The sequence below is a fragment of the Bombina bombina genome, chromosome 5, assembly GCF_027579735.1.
Source record: "Bombina bombina isolate aBomBom1 chromosome 5, aBomBom1.pri, whole genome shotgun sequence".
Taxonomy (NCBI): Eukaryota; Metazoa; Chordata; class Amphibia; order Anura; family Bombinatoridae; genus Bombina; species Bombina bombina.
Genome location: NC_069503.1, coordinates 476,288,401 through 476,307,367, shown reverse-complemented (window position 1 = coordinate 476,307,367; position 18,967 = coordinate 476,288,401). Strand labels below are relative to the sequence as shown.

General features: G+C 42.0%; 1 protein-coding gene across 1 annotated transcript in view; it reads left to right on the top strand.

Moving 5' to 3' along the window:
• LOC128660487 (mucin-12) overlaps positions 1-18,967 on the top strand; it is a 770,239-nt gene that overhangs the window by 348,034 nt on the left and 403,238 nt on the right. The window contains exon 12 of the mRNA XM_053714362.1: positions 4,320-4,362. Coding sequence (XP_053570337.1) covers positions 4,320-4,362 — 43 coding nt within the window. The remainder of the gene's footprint in view (positions 1-4,319; positions 4,363-18,967) is intronic.

The following is an 18,967-nucleotide window of genomic DNA, read 5'->3' as shown; positions in this document are numbered from 1 at the left end:
GTGTCCATGACTCTGTCTTTAACAGACAAGAGACGTCTAAAATTGATTACAGCTTGTCGAAACCTTCAGTCTCAATCATTCCCTTCGGTAGCCTTATGCATGGAAATTCTAGGTCTTATGACTGCTGCATCGGACGCGATCCCCTTTGCTCGTTTTCACATGCGACCTCTTCAGCTCTGTATGCTGAACCAATGGTGCAGGGATTACACGAAGATATATCAATTAATATCTTTAAAACCGATTGTTCGACACTCTCAAACGTGGTGGACAGATCACCATCGTTTAATTCAGGGGGCTTCTTTTGTTCTTCCGACCTGGACTGTAATTTCAACAGATGCAAGTCTCACAGGTTGGGGAGCTGTGTGGGGATCTCTGACGGCACAAGGAGTTTGGGAATCTCAGGAGGTGAGATTACCGATCAATATTTTGGAACTCCGTGCAATTTTCAGAGCTCTTCAGTTTTGGCCTCTTCTGAAGAGAGAATCGTTCATTTGTTTTCAGACAGACAATGTCACAACTGTGGCATACATCAATCATCAAGGAGGGACTCACAGTCCTCTGGCTATGAAAGAAGTATCTCGAATTTTGGTTTGGGCGGAATCCAGCTCCTGTCTAATCTCTGCGGTTCATATCCCAGGTGTAGACAATTGGGAAGCGGATTATCTCAGTCGCCAAACGTTGCATCCGGGCGAATGGTCTCTTCACCCAGAGGTATTTCTTCAGATTGTTCAAATGTGGGGGCTCCCAGAGATAGATCTGATGGCCTCTCATCTAAACAAGAAACTTCCCAGGTATCTGTCCAGATCCCGGGATCCTCAGGCGGAGGCAGTGGATGCATTATCACTTCCTTGGAAGTATCATCCTGCCTATATCTTTCCGCCTCTAGTTCTTCTTCCAAGAGTAATCTCCAAGATTCTGAGGGAATGCTCGTTTGTTCTGCTAATAGCTCCGGCATGGCCTCACAGGTTTTGGTATGCGGATCTTGTCCGGATGGCATCTTGCCAACCATGGACTCTTCCGTTAAGACCAGACCTTCTGTCGCAAGGTCCTTTTTTCCATCCGGATCTGAAATCCTTAAATTTAAAGGTATGGAGATTGAACGCTTGATTCTTGGTCAAAGAGGTTTCTCTGACTCCGTGATTAATACTATGTTACAGGCTCGTAAATCTGTATCTCGAGAGATATATTATAGAGTCTGGAAGACTTATATTTCTTGGTGTCTTTCTCATCATTTTTCTTGGCATTCTTTTAGAATACCGAGAATTTTACAGTTGTCCGCAAGTTCTTTGAAAGGACAAATCTCCGCTCTTTCTGTTCTTTTTCACAGAAAGATTGCTATTCTTCCTGATATTCATTGTTTTGTACAAGCTTTGGTTCGTATAAAACCTGTCATTAAGTCAATTTCTCCTCCATGGAGTTTGAATTTGGTTCTGGGAGCTCTTCAAGCTCCTCCGTTTGAACCTATGCATTCATTGGACATTAAATTACTTTCTTGGAAAGTTTTGTTCCTTTTGGCCATCTCTTCTGCTAGAAGAGTTTCTGAATTATCTGCTCTTTCTTGTGAGTCTCCTTTTCTGATTTTTCATCAGGATAAGGCGGTGTTGCGAACTTCTTTTGAATTTTTACTTAAAGTTGTGAATTCCAACAACATTAGTAGAGAAATTGTGGTTCCTTCATTATGTCCTAATCCTAAGAATTCTAAGGAGAAATCGTTGCATTCTTTGGATGTTGTTAGAGCTTTGAAATATTATGTTGAAGCTACGAAATCTTTCCGTAAGACTTCTAGTCTATTTGTTATCTTTTCCGGTTCTAGGAAAGGCCAGAAAGCTTCTGCCATTTCTTTGGCATCTTGGTTGAAATCTTTAATTCATCTTGCCTATGTTGAGTCGGGTAAAATTCCGCCTCAGAGAATTACAGCTCATTCTACTAGGTCAGTATCTACTTCCTGGGCGTTTAGGAATGAAGCTTCGGTTGACCAGATCTGCAAAGCAGCAACTTGGTCCTCTTTGCATACTTTTACTAAATTCTACCATTTTGATGTATTTTCTTCTTCTGAAGCAGTTTTTGGTAGAAAAGTTCTTCAGGCAGCGGTTTCAGTTTGAATCTTCTGCTTATGTTTTTCGTTAAACTTTATTTTGGGTGTGGATTATTTTCAGCAGGAATTGGCTGTCTTTATTTTATCCCTCCCTCTCTAGTGACTCTTGTGTGGAAAGATCCACATCTTGGGTAGTCATTATCCCATACGTCACTAGCTCATGGACTCTTGTTAATTACATGAAAGAAAACATAATTTATGTAAGAACTTACCTGATAAATTCATTTCTTTCATATTAACAAGAGTCCATGAGGCCCACCCTTTTTTGTGGTGGTTATGATTTTTTTGTATAAAGCACAATTATTCCAATTCCTTATTTTATATGCTTCGCACTTTTTTTCTTATCACCCCACTTCTTGGCTATTCGTTAAACTGATTTGTGGGTGTGGTGAGGGGTGTATTTATAGGCATTTTAAGGTTTGGGAAACTTTGCCCCTCCTGGTAGGAATGTATATCCCATACGTCACTAGCTCATGGACTCTTGTTAATATGAAAGAAATGAATTTATCAGGTAAGTTCTTACATAAATTATGTTTTTCCATGCTGATAAGGTAGTTTTGCGCCCCAAGTCAGAACATAGAGTGATCTGAGATGTCATTGTAGAAAATGCAACATGTCTGCAGAAAGAACAGGAACTGTTAGCACTTTAACTTTTCAGCTCTGCTTCACATTAGGCTGTTCTTTTAAACAGAGCTGTTCTCTGGCTGCATTGTATAAGTTTTCCTTAACACAGTGCATCCAGAACAAAGTGCTGTTTGAAGACAACAGTCAAATATGCAGTAGTGCTGCAAAACAGCAGTGCATTGATTGTCTGGCTCTGAGATTTTTGCAAGCTCGTTCCCTAACTTTGAGATTTTTGCAAGCTTGTTAACTAGCTTTTCACAGTCTGCAAAGCTGTTTTTCTCTGAATGTAAGATGTTGGTATGAGCAATGCACATTTTTTTATTACTACATTTCTATGTTAGACTAAGAGAAAAGGAAACAAATTAATTCAAGAGACATTTTACAATTACTTTTTTTGTCTGCAGCTAATTTGCAATGCAATTTTCAACTACTGCACTAGATTATACAACTTTAAATATTGCTTTATTTTCCAGTTAACCAACACATTGCAATTGATCTGTTGCTTTAGTGTAACTGAAAAATTTACAATTTTATTTAACTTAAAAATGACCTGCAGAAATATTTTCACTAAAAAAATCTCATCGCAGAAAGTGAAAAAAAGTTCTGTCTCTGGGTGTGTGTATATGTCTGTAAATTCTTTTGCGTACCAAACCTGGATTCCTTCCTAAGGTTGTTACTAATAAGAATATTAATCAGGAAATTGTTGTTCCTTCTCTGTGTCCTAATCCTTCCTCTAAGAAGGGAGCGTCTGTTGCACAACTTGGACGTGGTTCGTGCTTTGAAGTTTTACTTGCAAGCGACCAAAGATTTCCGTCAAACATCTTCTTTGTGTGTTGTCTATTCTGGAAAACGTAGAGGTCAAAAACCTACGGCTACCTCTCTTGCCTTTTGGCTGAAAAACATCATCCGTTTGGCATACGAGACTGCTGGACAGCAGCCTCCTGAAAGAATTACAGCTCACTCTACTAGAGCGGTTGCTTCCACATGGGCTTTTAAAAATGATGCTTTTGTTGAACAGATTTGTAAGGCTGCGACTTGGTCTTCGCTTCATACCTTTTCCAAATTTTACAAATTTGATACCTTTGCTTCTTCAGAGGCTATTTTTGGGAGAAAAGTTCTTCAAGCAGTGGTGCCTTCTATTTAACCATCTGTCTTGTCCCTCCCGTTCATCCGTGTCCTGTAGCTTTGGTATTGTATCCCACAAGTAAAGGATGAATCCGTGGACTCGTCTTACCTTTATAGAAGAAAACTAAATTTATGCTTACCTGATAAATTAATTTCTTCTATGGTACGACGAGTCCACGGCCCGCCCTGTCATTTTAAGACAGATTGTATTTTTTTATTTAAACTCAGTCACCTCTGCACCTTGTAGTTTCTCCTTTTTCTTCCTGTACTGGGGGATGGAGCTAAGGGACGAGCTATATAGACAGCTCTGCTGTGGTGCTCTTTGCCACTTCCTGTAGGGAAGGATAATATTCCACAAGTAAAGGATGAATCTGTGGACTCGTCTTACCATAGAAGAAATTAATTTATCAGTTAAGCATAAATGTAGTTTTTATTTTAGATGTTCTTCATGTTTTTTTTTTGTTTTTTTTATCAGATGTTTGCAGAAGACAGCTTGTGGATGGAAGAAATGTATGACTGTAAGTTCAATTACTTTTTTTAAGATGCTGTATTTATACAAAGCCTACCATTTTTAAATACTTCTAATTTACTTTGTATCATCAAATGTACCTCTTTGTCTTGATGTTGTGTTGAACTGTAGGTCATTTAATTGAGAATATACTGAGAAATTGTGCATGTCTAGAGTAATGCTAGCAGTATTTGCAATAAGTTTTGTAACCATGTTATACATATTTTTCTCAAAACACTTGCACAATCTCAGTATGTTCTCATGGAAAGGGGAAAAGCACGACGAGAGAAACCGGTACATTAATTAGTAGAAGTCATTTTTTCTTTCTTAAAGGGACAGTAAAGTCAAAATTAAAAATTCATGCTCTCTCTAAATCATGAAAGTTTAATCTATTTTCCAATTTACTTTTATTATCAAATTGGATTTGTACTCTTGGTACCTTTTATTGAAGAGTAAAACTAGGTAGGCTCCTAAGAGCTCAGGAGTATGCATGTAACTGTAAAAGCAAATTTGATAATAGAAGTAAATTGTAAAGTTGTTTAAAATTGCAGGCTATATCTGAATCATGAAAGTTTAATTTTGACTACTGTCCCTTTAAATGTAAGCTGTATCTGAATCATAGACATTTCAATTTAACTTCAATGTCACTTTTTATAAATTAATAAATTTGTTTTTGATTAATGAACAATGTTCAAATTAAAATATACACCAATCGGAGAATGTACACAAGTCGATTTGGCTTTTGCATTATTCATATAATTGTGTTTGCAGTTAAGACACGTTGTACTGTAAACATTTCTCTTTATTAACTATTTTACCTGTTATAGTGTATTAATTAGTTTTCCATCTTAAAGGGACAGTCAAGTCCAAAAAAACCTTACATGATTAAAATATGGCATGTAATTTTAAACAACTTCCCAATTTACTTTTATCACCAATTCTGCTTTGTTCTCTTGGTATTCTTAGTTGAAAGCTAAACCTAGGAGGTTCATATGCTAATTTCTTAGACCTTGAAGACTGCCTCTAATCTGAATACATTTTGACCACTAGAGGGAATTAGTTCACGTTTCATATAGATAACATTGAGCTCATGCTCGTAAAGTGACCTAGGAGTGAGCACTGATTGGCTAAACTGCATGTCTGTCAAAAGAACTGAAATAAGGCGGCAGGCAGCAGAGGCTTAGATACAAGATAATTACAGAGGTAAAACACTTATTATTATAACTGTGTTGGATATGCAAAACTGGGGAATGGGTAATAAAGGGATTATCTTTCTTTTTAAACAACAAAAATTCTGGTGTTGACTGTCCCTTTAATGGGAGGAGAGTCCACTGCTTCATTCATTACTTGTGGGAATTAAGAACCTGGCCACCAGGAGGAGGCAAAGACACCCAGCCAAAGGCTTAAATACCTCCCCCTCATTCCCCATTCATTCTTTGCCTTTCGTCACAGGAGGTTGGCAAAGAAGTGTCAGAAGATTCAGAGTAGTCTCTTATCGAGGGTAATTCTCTTCGAGTGGGACTGGAGTTTTAAGTAGTCCTGTCAGCCTCTCAGTGAGAGCATGGGTGAAAGTTAGAGTCCGGAGATGCAGGGAGAATCTTTCTGCAAACCCATCCCAACTCAGTTTAACAGCCCCATTAGCAATCGGCGTTGACAAGTTTCTCTGCCTGCTTTTCTTCTCTCAAGTCCATGTCGGGAGCGATGCTACTACCCTGTCACACTTTAAGGGGCTGTGTTCCTGATCCACAGTGATGATTCTGGTAAGATCATTTTATTTATATATATATATTTGATAATGCAAGAAGACAGGGTCACAGTGTGGCTCCTTTTATCTTTATAGAATCTAGGGTAATACCCTCACAAGGGGGCTGTTGAACAGGGGGGATATTATTATAATATTGTTTTATTGTGTTTTTTTACTGCATTTGTGCGAGATGAGGCTTTGTCAGTGTGGAGCACAGTTCATTAGCGAGAGATTGAAGCAGGTTTTTTTGGCGTGTCCTTCTCTCAAGTGCAGGGGCGGTCCTGCATGGCACTCCATGGGACAGGGTGTGTGGCCTCTGCAACTTCCTCTATCTCAACCTGCGGTCGAAGGAGACAAAAGCGGTTTCTAGTAGTCCGGGAGGTGGTGAGTGCCCGGGCCATTAGGATATAAAGGTGCCATTTATTTTTGATCAAGTCCGTAAAGAAGGCGCAAGCTATGGAGGACTCTGATATTTTAGAGGATACTCCCTCTTTATCCAAACCCATTAACTGTGTATATTGTGAGGAGGTTCCAGTCGAACCACCTACGCAACTCTGTCCCACATGCTTTGACAATATTGCTATTTCCAAAAAGAATAAGGTATTTTGTACGACTGAGTCGTCCACCTCTGAGGGCTCCCCGCCCCACGAGGTGCGTTCCCTGCAGTCATCTCCGATTACACAAGCAGTTCCCTAGGGCCTTACTAATCCTCCTGTGGGAGGTGTCCTTTGGCTTCCAGACTTCGCCGATCAATTACAGATGGCGGTTTCTGCGGCCTTTAATGCGATGCCTCGCCCTACTAAGCGGAAGGTACGACACTGCTATCTGTTTCAGGTGTCTTCGACTCCGCTGGATGTCTCGGACAGATTATCCGATGAGGAGGACAACTCCGACTTATCGGAGGATGTCGCTTTTGGGTCGGAATCAGCTATGTCTAGGCCTTCATCCGTGGAGGAGCCAGATTTCAAATTTAAGATGGAGCATTGGCGCTTTCTGCTGAAAGAGGTGCTTGCTATGTTGGAGGATCCGGAACTGAAACTACTGGAGAAACCTTTGATCCCTAAACTGGATAGGGTTTATGAGGATAGAGTAGTGCCCCAGGCCTTCCCGGTTCCAGTCAAAATGGCTAACATTATTAAGAATGAATGGGAGAAACTTGGTTTTCCCTTTCCCCCTCTTCTTCTTTTAAAAAGCTTTCCCCCCTATCGGACGCGTAGCTTGAACTGTGGGGAACTGTCCCTAAGGTGGATGGTGCTATCTCCACGCTTGCTAAGGGAACGACTATTCCGCTAGAGGATAGCTCTTCTTTCAAGGAACCCATGGATAAAAAGATGGAGTCCATGCTGCGGAAGATGTTCCAACTCACGGGATTCATTTTTCAACTGGTGGCGGCAGTCGCTGCGGTGGCTGGAGCGGCTACCTACTGGTGTGACGCTCTATCAGCTATGGTCGAGGTGGAGACTCCTCAATGCAATTCTGAAAAGAATCAATGCCTTAATAGTGGCACATTCGTTAATTTGTGATGCTAATATGCAGATTATTCGCCTGAATGCTAAGACATCAGGTTTTTCTGTTTTAGCCCACAGGGCTCTGTGGCTAAAGTTGTGGTCTGCGGACATGACTTCCTAGTCTCGCTTGCTTTCCTTCCCATTTAAGGGGAAGGTTTTGTTTGGCCCGGGCCTGGATTCTATCATGGTCACGGGTGGCAAGGGTGCCTTCTTGCCTCAGGATAAGAAGGCTAAACCTAAGGGATCTACTTTTCGTCCCTCTCGTGCGAACAAGTCTCAGTGCCAGCAGCCTGCCGCTAGGTCGGAGCAATTCAAGGGATCTTGGAAGCCAGCTAACTCTTTGAACAAGTCCAAGCAGAATAAGAAGCCCGCCGAATCAAAGTCGGCATGAACGGGCGGCCCCCGGTCCATCTTCGGATCATGTAGGGGGCAGATTATCTCTTTTTGCGCAGGCCTGGAGAAGAGGCGTTATAGACCCTTTTTGGTTCTGGAGGTCGTATCCCAGGGTTACAGGATAGGTTTCAAGTGTTATCCGCCTAGAGACAGATTCCTCCTGTCAAACATATCTTCAAGATAAAACAATGGAGATTCTCTTCAGTTGCAAAAAACTTCTTCTTAGTTTATTTTTATTTCCAAAACCGGATCAAAAGAGACACAACGTTTTGAGGTTAATGCCCCTTAATCACTGAGGAGAATCTCCATTATTTTACTTTTATATATTTCGGGCTTGGGTCTTGTGTGCTGGACGCTACTTTGTTTCTTGATTGAAACATATCTTCAAGACCAGAAAAGAGAGACGCCTTCCTGGGGTGTGTGAGGGATCTCTCATCTCTTGGAGTAATCGTCCCAGTCCGTCCGGCAGAAAGAGGCCTGGGGTATTATTCGAACCTTTTCGTGGTCTCAAAGAAGGAGGGCACATTCCGTCCAATTCTGGACCTAAAGGCGCTAAACAAATTTTGGTCAGTCGTTCAAGATGGATAAGATCAGGTCAATTTTGCCCCTGGTTCAAGAGGGACAATTCATGACGACTATAGAGCTGAAGGAAGCTTACCTTCACGTTCCAATCCACAAGAATCACTTCAGGTTTCTAAGATTCGCTTTCCTGGACCAGCACTTCCAGTTTGTGGCCCTTTGGTCTGGCGACTGCCCCAAGAGTCTTTACAAAGGTTCTGGGAGCTCTTATCACAGTAGCGAGAGCCAGAGGAATTGCAGTGGCACCTTATCTGGACGATATCCTGGTCCAGGCTCCGTCCTACAGTCTTGCGGAGGATCACTCGAGAGCTCTTCTCTTTCTCCTTCGGTTCCACAGGTGGAAGATAAACGAAGGAAAGAGTTCATTGGTCAACAGGGTGGAATTCCTGGGTACGATAATAGATTCTTCAGCCATGAAGATATTTTTGACAGATCAGAGGCGCTGCAAGCTTGCGTCCAACTGTCTAGCTCTTCAGACATCCTCTGGAACATCTGTGGCCAGGTGTATGGAGGTAATCGGGCTCATGGTATCCAGCATAGATGTCATTCCATTTGCCAGGTTCCACCTCAGACCTCTTAAGCCGTGCATGTTGAGACAATGAAACGGCAATCATTCGCAAGCTACCCAGATATGGGTCACGATCCAGGGATCCCAGGTGGAATTGATAGATTCCTTGGCGGTACCCTGGGACTTCAATCTAATTTACATATTTCCACCGTTACCTCTTCTACCTCGGGTAGTGGCCCGCATCAAGCAGGAGCAAGCTTCGGCTATTCTGATTGCTCCATTGTGGCTGCGGAGGATTTGGGTTGCGGATCTGATGGCAATGTCGTCATCTCCGCTGTGGAAGTTACCTTGTCTCAGGGATCTGCTGTTTCAAGGTCCCTTTCTACATCAAAATCTAGGTTCTCTGAGGCTGACTGCGTGGAGATTGAACGACTAGTCTTAGCCAAGAGAGGATTTTCGTAAAAAGTGATTGACACTCACTCGATGCATCTACCACAAGGTGTGGAGGACCTACTTGTCCTGGTGTGAGGATCGAGGATATCCCTGGCATAAGGTCAGGGTATCCAGGATTTTGGCCTTTCTCCAGGACGGTCTGGATAAGGATCTTTCCACCAGTTCCCTAAGGGGACAGATCTCGGCTTTATCTGGGCTGTTGCATAGGAAGCTTGCAGAGCTTCCTGACATTCAGTCCTTTGTTCAGGCTCTGGTGAGGATCAGGCCTGTTTTCAGGAATCTGGCTCCTCCTTGGAGCTTAAACTTGGTTCTTAAGGCCTTGCAGAGGGCTCTGTTTGAGCCTATGCATGCACTTGACATTAAGGTTCTTTCATGGAAAGTCCTATAATTACTGGCTATTGTATATGGTATATGAGACAGCGGGACACAAGCCTCCTCAGAGGATTAAGGCTCACTCGATTAGAGCTGTGGCCTCTTCTTGGGCCTTTAAGAATGAGGCTTCTATGGAGCAGATTTGTAAGGTGGCCACTTGGTCTTCCTTACATACTTTTGCGAAATTCTATAAATTTGACGTTTTTGCTTCGGCGGAAGCAGCTTTTGGGAGAAAGGTTCTGCAGGCTGCGATGCCCTCAGTATAGGGTCCGCCTCCTTTTACCCTCCCGTTTTTTTTTTCATTCAGTATCCTCTAGTGCTTGTGTATTTGTTCCCAAAAGTAATGAATGAAGCAATGGACTCTCCTCCCATTAAGATGGAAAACATAAATTATGCTTACCTGATAATTTAATTTCCATCTGTGGGAGGAGAGTCCACTGCACCCGCCCATTTCTCCGGTGGCGGACCTAAATTTATTAATAATCTTCTGGCACCATTTATACCCTGATATATCTCCTACTGTTCCTTGTTCCCTTGGCAGAATGACTGGGGCATGAAAGGAGTAGGGGAGGTATTTAAGTCTTTGGCTGGGTTGTCTTTGCCTCCTCCTGGTGACCAGGTTCTTAATTCCCAGATGTAATGAATGAAGTAGTGGACTCTCCTCCCACGGATGGAAATTAAATTATCAGGTTAGCAAAATTTATGTTTTTTAAATAGATCATTTACCTTTATTTTAGCATTTGAAACAGTTGATTTTGTCTATTGTATCCTCCAGCAGGTCAAATAGATTGGGGACACATTACATGAGACTAACAAATATAGTACTCTCTCCCTTTTAAAGGGATATGAAACCCACATTTTTTTTCTTTCAAGATTCAGAATCATGAAAGAAGAAATTTGGATTTCATATCCCTTAAAGTATCATTTGTTTCTATTTTCCTTCTTTTAGCAGTGAGAGTCCACGAGAAACATTCATAACCTATTGGAATTAATTTTCCTGGCCACCAGGAGGAGGCAAAGACACCCAGCAAAGCTTAAATATCCCCCCACCACTTCCCCTACCCTCCCAGTAGTTATTTGCCTTGTGTCATGGAGGTAGGCAGAGAAAGGTGCTCTGTTAAAGAAATATAGAAAAATAAGGAAATTTAGTTTTTCAACTTGGATTTTGCTCCTCCGGGGATGATATAACCATGTATATCTCAATCGAATATTGTTATATTTATATATATATATATATATATATATATATATACTGGCAACTTGTCTAATAGAGAGGTGGTGTAAGGTTGATTATCTGTTTATAAGGGCACTGTGCACATTTATGTCCCCTAATGCGACAGGCTGTGACCTGTCATAATGAACCAGCAGATCCGGTATTTAGCCAACTTGAGGGTGCATTCATGGCTAGAGGTGAGTGCTACCGGCACATTGTTATACCGGACACAGACAATGATATAGGGTCCTGTGTTACGAACAACATATCACTCGGGCATAATGGCATTCACACACGCAATGGTGTTATGTTTTCTGCCATAATAGATAACGGTCACTCACTACATCAGGATACTGTTTGATGGGTTAATATATTTACTGCAGCCCGCAAGCCTTTGTATGAGCTAGGCCCCGGCAGTGGGTGGAGACAGTTTTCCTGCCGTAGACAGCGATTTTGTGCCTAACAGGACTTTGTGGGGACAGGGATTTGTGCATAATAGCCTAGGGTATCCCCGCTGAGTTGCTCACGATAGTTTCTATATTGTCCACACTTCCACTCTATACCATGGCTGACTTTATATTAATGGAGAGTATGGAGGAATCCTCCTCAATAATAAATGTATGCTGTGAACAATAAATCCCCTCCTTTCTCCTGCGCAGTTATGCAATTCCTGCTTATCCTTTGTCCTTACGACTCATTCAGGAGGCCCAAGCAAGTAGACCGCTGATGGTTTTCCGCTACCGGGCCCTTTTGCGTGATTAACAAATGTTGACTGATGTGGACGTCCCTGTCCAACTGCTAGTGGATGTGACCAAGGTCGCTTCAGGCCGCTGCGAACCCTCGGTCGGGGTAGGTCTACTGCTTAGCCGAGCTTTCAAACTGTATTCAGTCTGCAGTGACTGCTGCCCTGAGCGATTTGCCCGTGACAAGGAAGCGAATGAGAAAGGCCTAACTTTGCTCTCCAGTATGATGTAGCTAAGAGGTTTTGGCAGAGGTTACTACTGATAGTTATGATCATCTCTTCCTCTGACACATCGGAGGCAATGTCAGAAGGGGACTCTGAAGAGGTCTCAATTTGATTAATCGACTTGCCAGATGTGTTCAGCTAGCTCTTAGTAGTGCATTTCTGCTCTATATCTGACTTTAACTATGTTTTTAATCTTGTTGCAAGGATCAACACATAAATATATGCAAGCAATAGTGCAATAATATAATGCCCTATCAGAGCATTTTCTCCAACATAGGTGTGTCCGGTCCACGGCGTCATCCTTACTTGTGGGATATTCTCTTCCCCAACAGGAAATGGCAAAGAGCCCAGCAAAGCTGGTCACATGATCCCTCCTAGGCTCCGCCTACCCTAGTCATTCTCTTTGCCGTTGCACAGGCAACATCTCCACGGAGATACCTGGGACTGTATAGGGGTTAAATGTAAAAACAGCTCCGGTTCCGTTATTTTAAGGGTTAAAGCTTTCAAATTTGGTGTGCAATATTTTTAAGGCTTTATGACACTGTGGTGAAAATTTGGTGAATTTTGAAATAAGATGGACAAGTTCCTAGAGGTTCCGGTGCCCCCCGATGCTTTTCCTATACCCAAGCGGGTGGCGGACATAGTAAATAAGGAGTGGGAAAGGCCCTGCATACCTTTTGTTCCTCCCCCTATATTTAAGAAATTATTTCCTATAGTCGACCCCAGAAAGGACTTATGGCAGACAGTCCCCAAGGTCGAGGGGGCGGTTTCAACTCTAAACAAACGCACTACTATTCCTATAGAAGATAGTTGTGCTTTCAAAGATCCTATGGATAAAAAATTAGAGGGTTTGCTTAAAAAGATGTTTGTTCAGCAAGGTTACCTTCTACAACCAATTTCATGCATTGTTCCTGTCACTACAGCAGCGTGTTTCTGGTTCGAAGAACTAGAAAAGTCGCTCAATAAAGAATCTTCGTATGAGGAGGTTATGGACAGAGTTCAAGCACTAAAATTGGCTAACTCTTTTATTTTAAATGCCGCTTTGCAATTAGCTAGATTAGCGGCGAAAAATTCAGGGTTTGCTATCGTGGCGCGCAGAGCGCTTTGGCTAAAGTCTTGGTCAGCGGATGTGTCTTCCAAGACAAAATTGCTTAACATCCCTTTCAAGGGTAAAACACTGTTTGGTCCTGATTTGAAAGAGATTATTTCAGACATCACTGGGGGAAAGGGCCACGCCCTTCCTCAGGATAGGTCCTTTAAGGCTAAAAATAAGCCTAATTTTCGTCCTTTTCGCAGAAACGGACCAGCCTCTAATTCTACATCCTCTAAGCAAGAGGGTAATACTTCTCAACCCAAACCAGCCTGGAGACCGATGCAAGGCTGGAACAAGGGTGAGCAGGCCAAGAAGCCTGCCACAGCTACCAAAACAGCATGAAGGGATGGCCCCCGATCCGGGACCGGATCTGGTGGGGGGCAGACTTTCTCTCTTTGCTCAGGCTTGGGCAAGAGATGTTCAGGATCCTTGGGCACTAGAAATAGTTTCTCAGGGTTATCTCCTGGAATTCAAGGAACTACCCCCAAGGGGAAGGTTCCACAGGTCTCAATTATCTTCAAACCAAATAAAAAGACAGGCATTCTTACATTGTGTAGAAGACCTGTTAAAGATGGGAGTAATTCATCCAGTTCCAATAGGAGAACAAGGGATGGGGTTTTACTCCAACCTGTTCATAGTTCCCAAAAAAGGAGGGAACATTCAGACCAATTTTAGATCTCAAGATCCTAAACAAATTTCTCAGGGTTCCATCGTTCAAAATGGAAACCATTCGAACGATCCTTCCTACCATCCAGGAAGGTCAATTTATGACCACGGTGGATTTAAAGGATGCGTACCTACATATTCCTATCCACAAGGAACATCATCAGTTCCTAAGGTTCGCTTTTCTGGACAAGCATTACCAGTTTGTGGCACTTCCATTCGGATTAGCCACTGCTCCGAGAATTTTCACAAAGGTACTAGGGTCCCTTCTAGCAGTTCTAAGACCAAGGGGCATTGCAGTAGTACCTTACTTGGACGACATCCTGATTCAAGCGTCGTCTCTGTCAAAAGCAAAGGCTCATACGGACATCGTTCTAGCCTTTCTCAGATCTCACGGATGGAAAGTGAACATAGAAAAAAGTTCTCTGTCCCCGTCAACAAGAGTTCCCTTCTTGGGAACAATAATAGATTCTTTAGAAATGAGGATTTTTCTGACAGAGGTCAGAAAATCAAAACTTCTAAGCTCTTGTCAAGTTCTTCATTCTGTTCTTCATCCTTCCATAGCGCAGTGCATGGAAGTAATAGGATTGATGGTTGCAGCAATGGACATAGTTCCTTTTGCACGAATTCATCTAAGACCATTACAACTGTGCATGCTCAGACAGTGGAATGGGGATTATACAGACTTGTCTCCGACGATTCAAGTAGATCAAAGGACCAGAGATTCACTCCGTTGGTGGCTGATCCTGGACAACCTGTCCCAGGGAATGAGCTTCCGCAGACCAGAGTGGGTTATTGTCACGACCGACGCCAGTCTGGTGGGCTGGGGCGCGGTCTGGGAACCCCTGAAAGCTCAGGGTCTATGGTCTCGGGAAGAATCTCTTCTCCCGATAAACATTCTGGAACTGAGAGCGATATTCAATGCTCTCAAAGCTTGGCCTCATCTAGCAAAGGCCAAATTCATAAGGTTTCAATCAGACAACATGACGACTGTTGCATATATCAACCATCAGGGGGGAACAAGGAGTTCCCTGGCGATGGAGGAAGTGACCAAGATAATTCAATGGGCGGAGGATCACTCCTGCCACTTGTCTGCAATCCACATCCCAGGAGTGGAAAATTGGGAAGCGGATTTTCTGAGTCGTCAGACCTTCCATCCGGGGGAGTGGGAACTCCATCCGGAAATCTTTGCCCAAATAACTCAATTATGGGGCATTCTAGACATGGATCTGATGGCCTCTCGTCAGAACTTCAAGGTTCCTTGTTACGGGTCCAGATCCAGGGATCCCAAGGCGACTCTAGTGGATGCACTAGTAGCACCTTGGACCTTCAACCTAGCTTATGTATTCCCACCGTTTCCTCTCATTCCCAGGCTGGTAGCCAGGATCAATCAGGAGAGGGCTTCGGTGATCTTGATAGCTCCTGCGTGGCCACGCAGGACTTGGTATGCAGACCTGGTGAATATGTCATCGGCTCCACCATGGAAGCTACCTTTGAGACAGGACCTTCTTGTTCAAGGTCCATTCGAACATCCGAATCTGGTTTCCCTCCAACTGACTGCTTGGAGATTGAAAGCGTGGGTTTTCAGATTCCGTGATAGATACTCTTATTCAGGCTAGAAAGCCTGTAACTAGAAAGATTTACCATAAAATATGGAAAAAATATATCTGTTGGTGTGAATCTAAAGGATTCCCATGGAACAAGATAAAAATTCCTAAGATTCTATCCTTTCTACAAGAAGGTTTGGAGAAAGGATTATCTGCAAGTTCTCTGAAGGGACAGATCTCTGTTTTATCTGTTTTACTTCACAAAAGGCTGGCAGCTGTGCCAGACGTTCAAGCGTTTGTTCAGGCTCTGGTTAGAATCAAGCCTGTTTACAGACCTTTGACTCCTCCCTGGAGTCTTAATCTAGTTCTTTCAGTTCTTCAAGGGGTTCCGTTTGAACCCTTACATTCCGTAGATATTAAGTTATTATCTTGGAAAGTTTTGTTTTTGGTTGCAATTTCTTCTGCTAGAAGAGTTTCTGAGTTATCTGCTCTGCAGTGTTCTCCGCCCTATCTGGTGTTCCATGCAGATAAGGTGGTTTTGCGTACTAAGCCTGGTTTTTTTTCCGAAAGTTGTTTCCAACAAAAATATTAACCAGGAGATAGTTGTACCTTCTTTGTGTCCGAATCCAGTTTCAAAGAAGGAACGTTTGTTACATAATTTGGACGTAGTCCGTGCTCTAAAATTCTATTTAGAGGCTACTAAGGATTTCAGACAAACATCTTCTTTGTTTGTTGTTTATTCTGGTAAAAGGAGAGGTCGAAAAGCAACTTCTACCTCTCTTTCTTTTTGGCTTAAAAGCATTATCCGATTGGCTTATGAGACTGCCGGACGGCAGCCTCCTGAAAGAATCACAGCTCACTCCACTAGGGCTGTGGCTTCCACATGGGCCTTCAAGAACGAGGCTTCTGTTGACCAGATATGTAAGGCAGCGACTTGGTCTTCACTGCACACTTTTGCCAAATTTTACAAATTTGATACTTTTGCTTCTTCAGAGGCTATTTTTGGGAGAAAGGTTTTGCAAGCCGTGGTGCCTTCCATTTAGGTGACCTGATTTGCTCCCTCCCTTCATCCGTGTCCTAAAGCTTTGGTATTGGTTCCCACAAGTAAGGATGACGCCGTGGACCGGACACACCTATGTTGGAGAAAACAGAATTTATGCTTACCTGATAAATTACTTTCTCCAACGGTGTGTCCGGTCCACGGCCCGCCCTGGTTTTTTTTTTTTTTTTTTTAATCAGGTCTGATGAATTATTTTGTCTAACTACAGTCACCACGGTATCATATGGTTTCTCCTATGCATATTTCCTCCTGTACGTCGGTCGAATGACTGGGGTAGGCGGAGCCTAGGAGGGATCATGTGACCAGCTTTGCTGGGCTCTTTGCCATTTCCTGTTGGGGAAGAGAATATCCCACAAGTAAGGATGACGCCGTGGACCGGACACACCGTTGGAGAAAGTAATTTATCAGGTAAGCATAAATTCTGTTTTCTTTTTCTACTTTTATATCCCTTTAGGTTGTTTCTAAAAAAATATTAGTTATCAGTTATATCCCATTGTTAATCACTGAATAAATCTGCCTTCCTTCTAAAAATGGTGCTACAGCTTCACTTTTGATAAAAAATATGCCATTGAATTTTGAGATGTTGTGGACAGAAGCAGGTGGTTTGCATTTTGCAGTTTTACACAGTTTAAATGTTACATACAATATTACATTTTTATTAAAAAAAAATTAATATGACAGCATATGTTTTTATTATGTGGTTGACTGATACTTTCTATATTTCTGCATCATAAAATATTAAATAAATCTCTCTGCAATAATATAGTGTAATGCAGCATTATGTAAAGGACCCACTCTATTGATTGATTGCTAACCCAAATCATATGATACAGCTGTCGAAAAGGTGTCAGTGATCTGTGAATATCCTCTGCTTCTAAGTGTATTAAGATTTGTGAAGATTGAACTTGATGGACTTCAGTCTTTTTTTCAACTTTATATAAAACTAGTCGATAAGCCTGCCCAGATGGCAGTCTAATTATTTTTTAAACAGATGTAGAAACAACCTATTTTGTAAATCTTCTTTTATCTAAATATTTAAGCTACAGGTGTAGCAATCCTATAATTTTAATGAACTACTGTCTTAAATATATCAAAAATATTTTCTATATAATAAACTACAGAAATAACTAAGCACCCTAATCTAACACCCCTTAACCTAAACCCCCCCCCCCCCCGTAATTAACCCAAATTACCTAAACTAATAAATTCTAAAGTTACAAAAAATAAAAAAAGTCTAACATTAAAGAAAATTAAAAAACAAATTACAAAATTGAAGAAAATTGAAGCTATTTAAATCAGCCAATAGAATTTAACTTGCTCTCATCCTATTGGCTGATTTAAACAGCCAATAGGATTTGAGTAGCTTTCATCCTATTGGCTGATTTGAATTAGAAGAATCAAATCAGCCAATAGGAATTTAAGGGACGCCATTTTTAATCGCGTACCTTAAATTCACTATTCAGTGTACGGTGGAGTTCGTACGAAGAGGATCCTCCACGCTCCATGGCTCCGTGGCCGCCGGTCCTCAGTTCCAGGGTCGCCGGTCTTCAGCTCCGCTCCGCACAGGATGTTCCTGGAAGAAGAAGAGGTTGCGCTTGGAAGAAGACTTCACCGCCTGGAACAGGACATTCTCCGCCGGACTTCAGGAACGGTGAGTAGCAACCTGGGGGTTAGACTTAAGTTTTTTTTTTGGGGGGGAGGTTGTTTTATTTACATTAGGGATGGGCAGTAAAAGAGCTAAATTTTCTGTAATGTTAGCCTTTTTTATTTTTTGTAAACTTATTTTTTTTTTATTTTTTGTAACTTTAGAATGTATTAGTTTAGGTAATTTGGTTTAATTTAATGGGGTGTTAGGTTAGGGTACTTAGTTATTTAAATAGTTATTTGCGTTGTGGGTTTTGGCAGTTTAAAGGGTTAATAAGTTAATTAGGTTTATTGCGATGTAGGGGTTTAAGGGTTAATAGGGAAAATAGGTTTATTGCGATGTAGGGGTTTGCGGTTTAGGGGTTAATAGGGAAATAAGGTATATAGAAATGTGGGGTTTTTGCTGTTTAGGAGTTAATACTTCTTGTAGGATTTTTTATTTTAATACTTGATGTGGGCGGTTAGTTGTTGCTTTTGTAATGCTCTGTTTGCCTTTGCTGCATCCCGGTGTATTCCGAAAATGGCAGGGTGGTGAAAGAATCCACCAAAGGTGGATTCTTTCACCACCCTGCCATTTTTGGTATTCACCTAGATGCAGCTTTGCTGCATCCAGGTTAATTATTTTGTCCTTGCGCTGCCGACATTCCATTGAGGATGCATGCGCAAGTGCCGACGGTGATGGACATTACAAATGCAATTATAGTATAGATGTTATGTTTCTGTTCTATTACTGTGTGTGAGAATTCCTAAGCTTCAAGGTGCAGAGCTTTACCAACTGGCACCTGTGAGACGTTAAAATAAGAGAACAGTCAAGCATAGTTTCCTTGCTTTATGCTTCTCAAAACATCTCTCATCCCTCATTTTGTCTTGA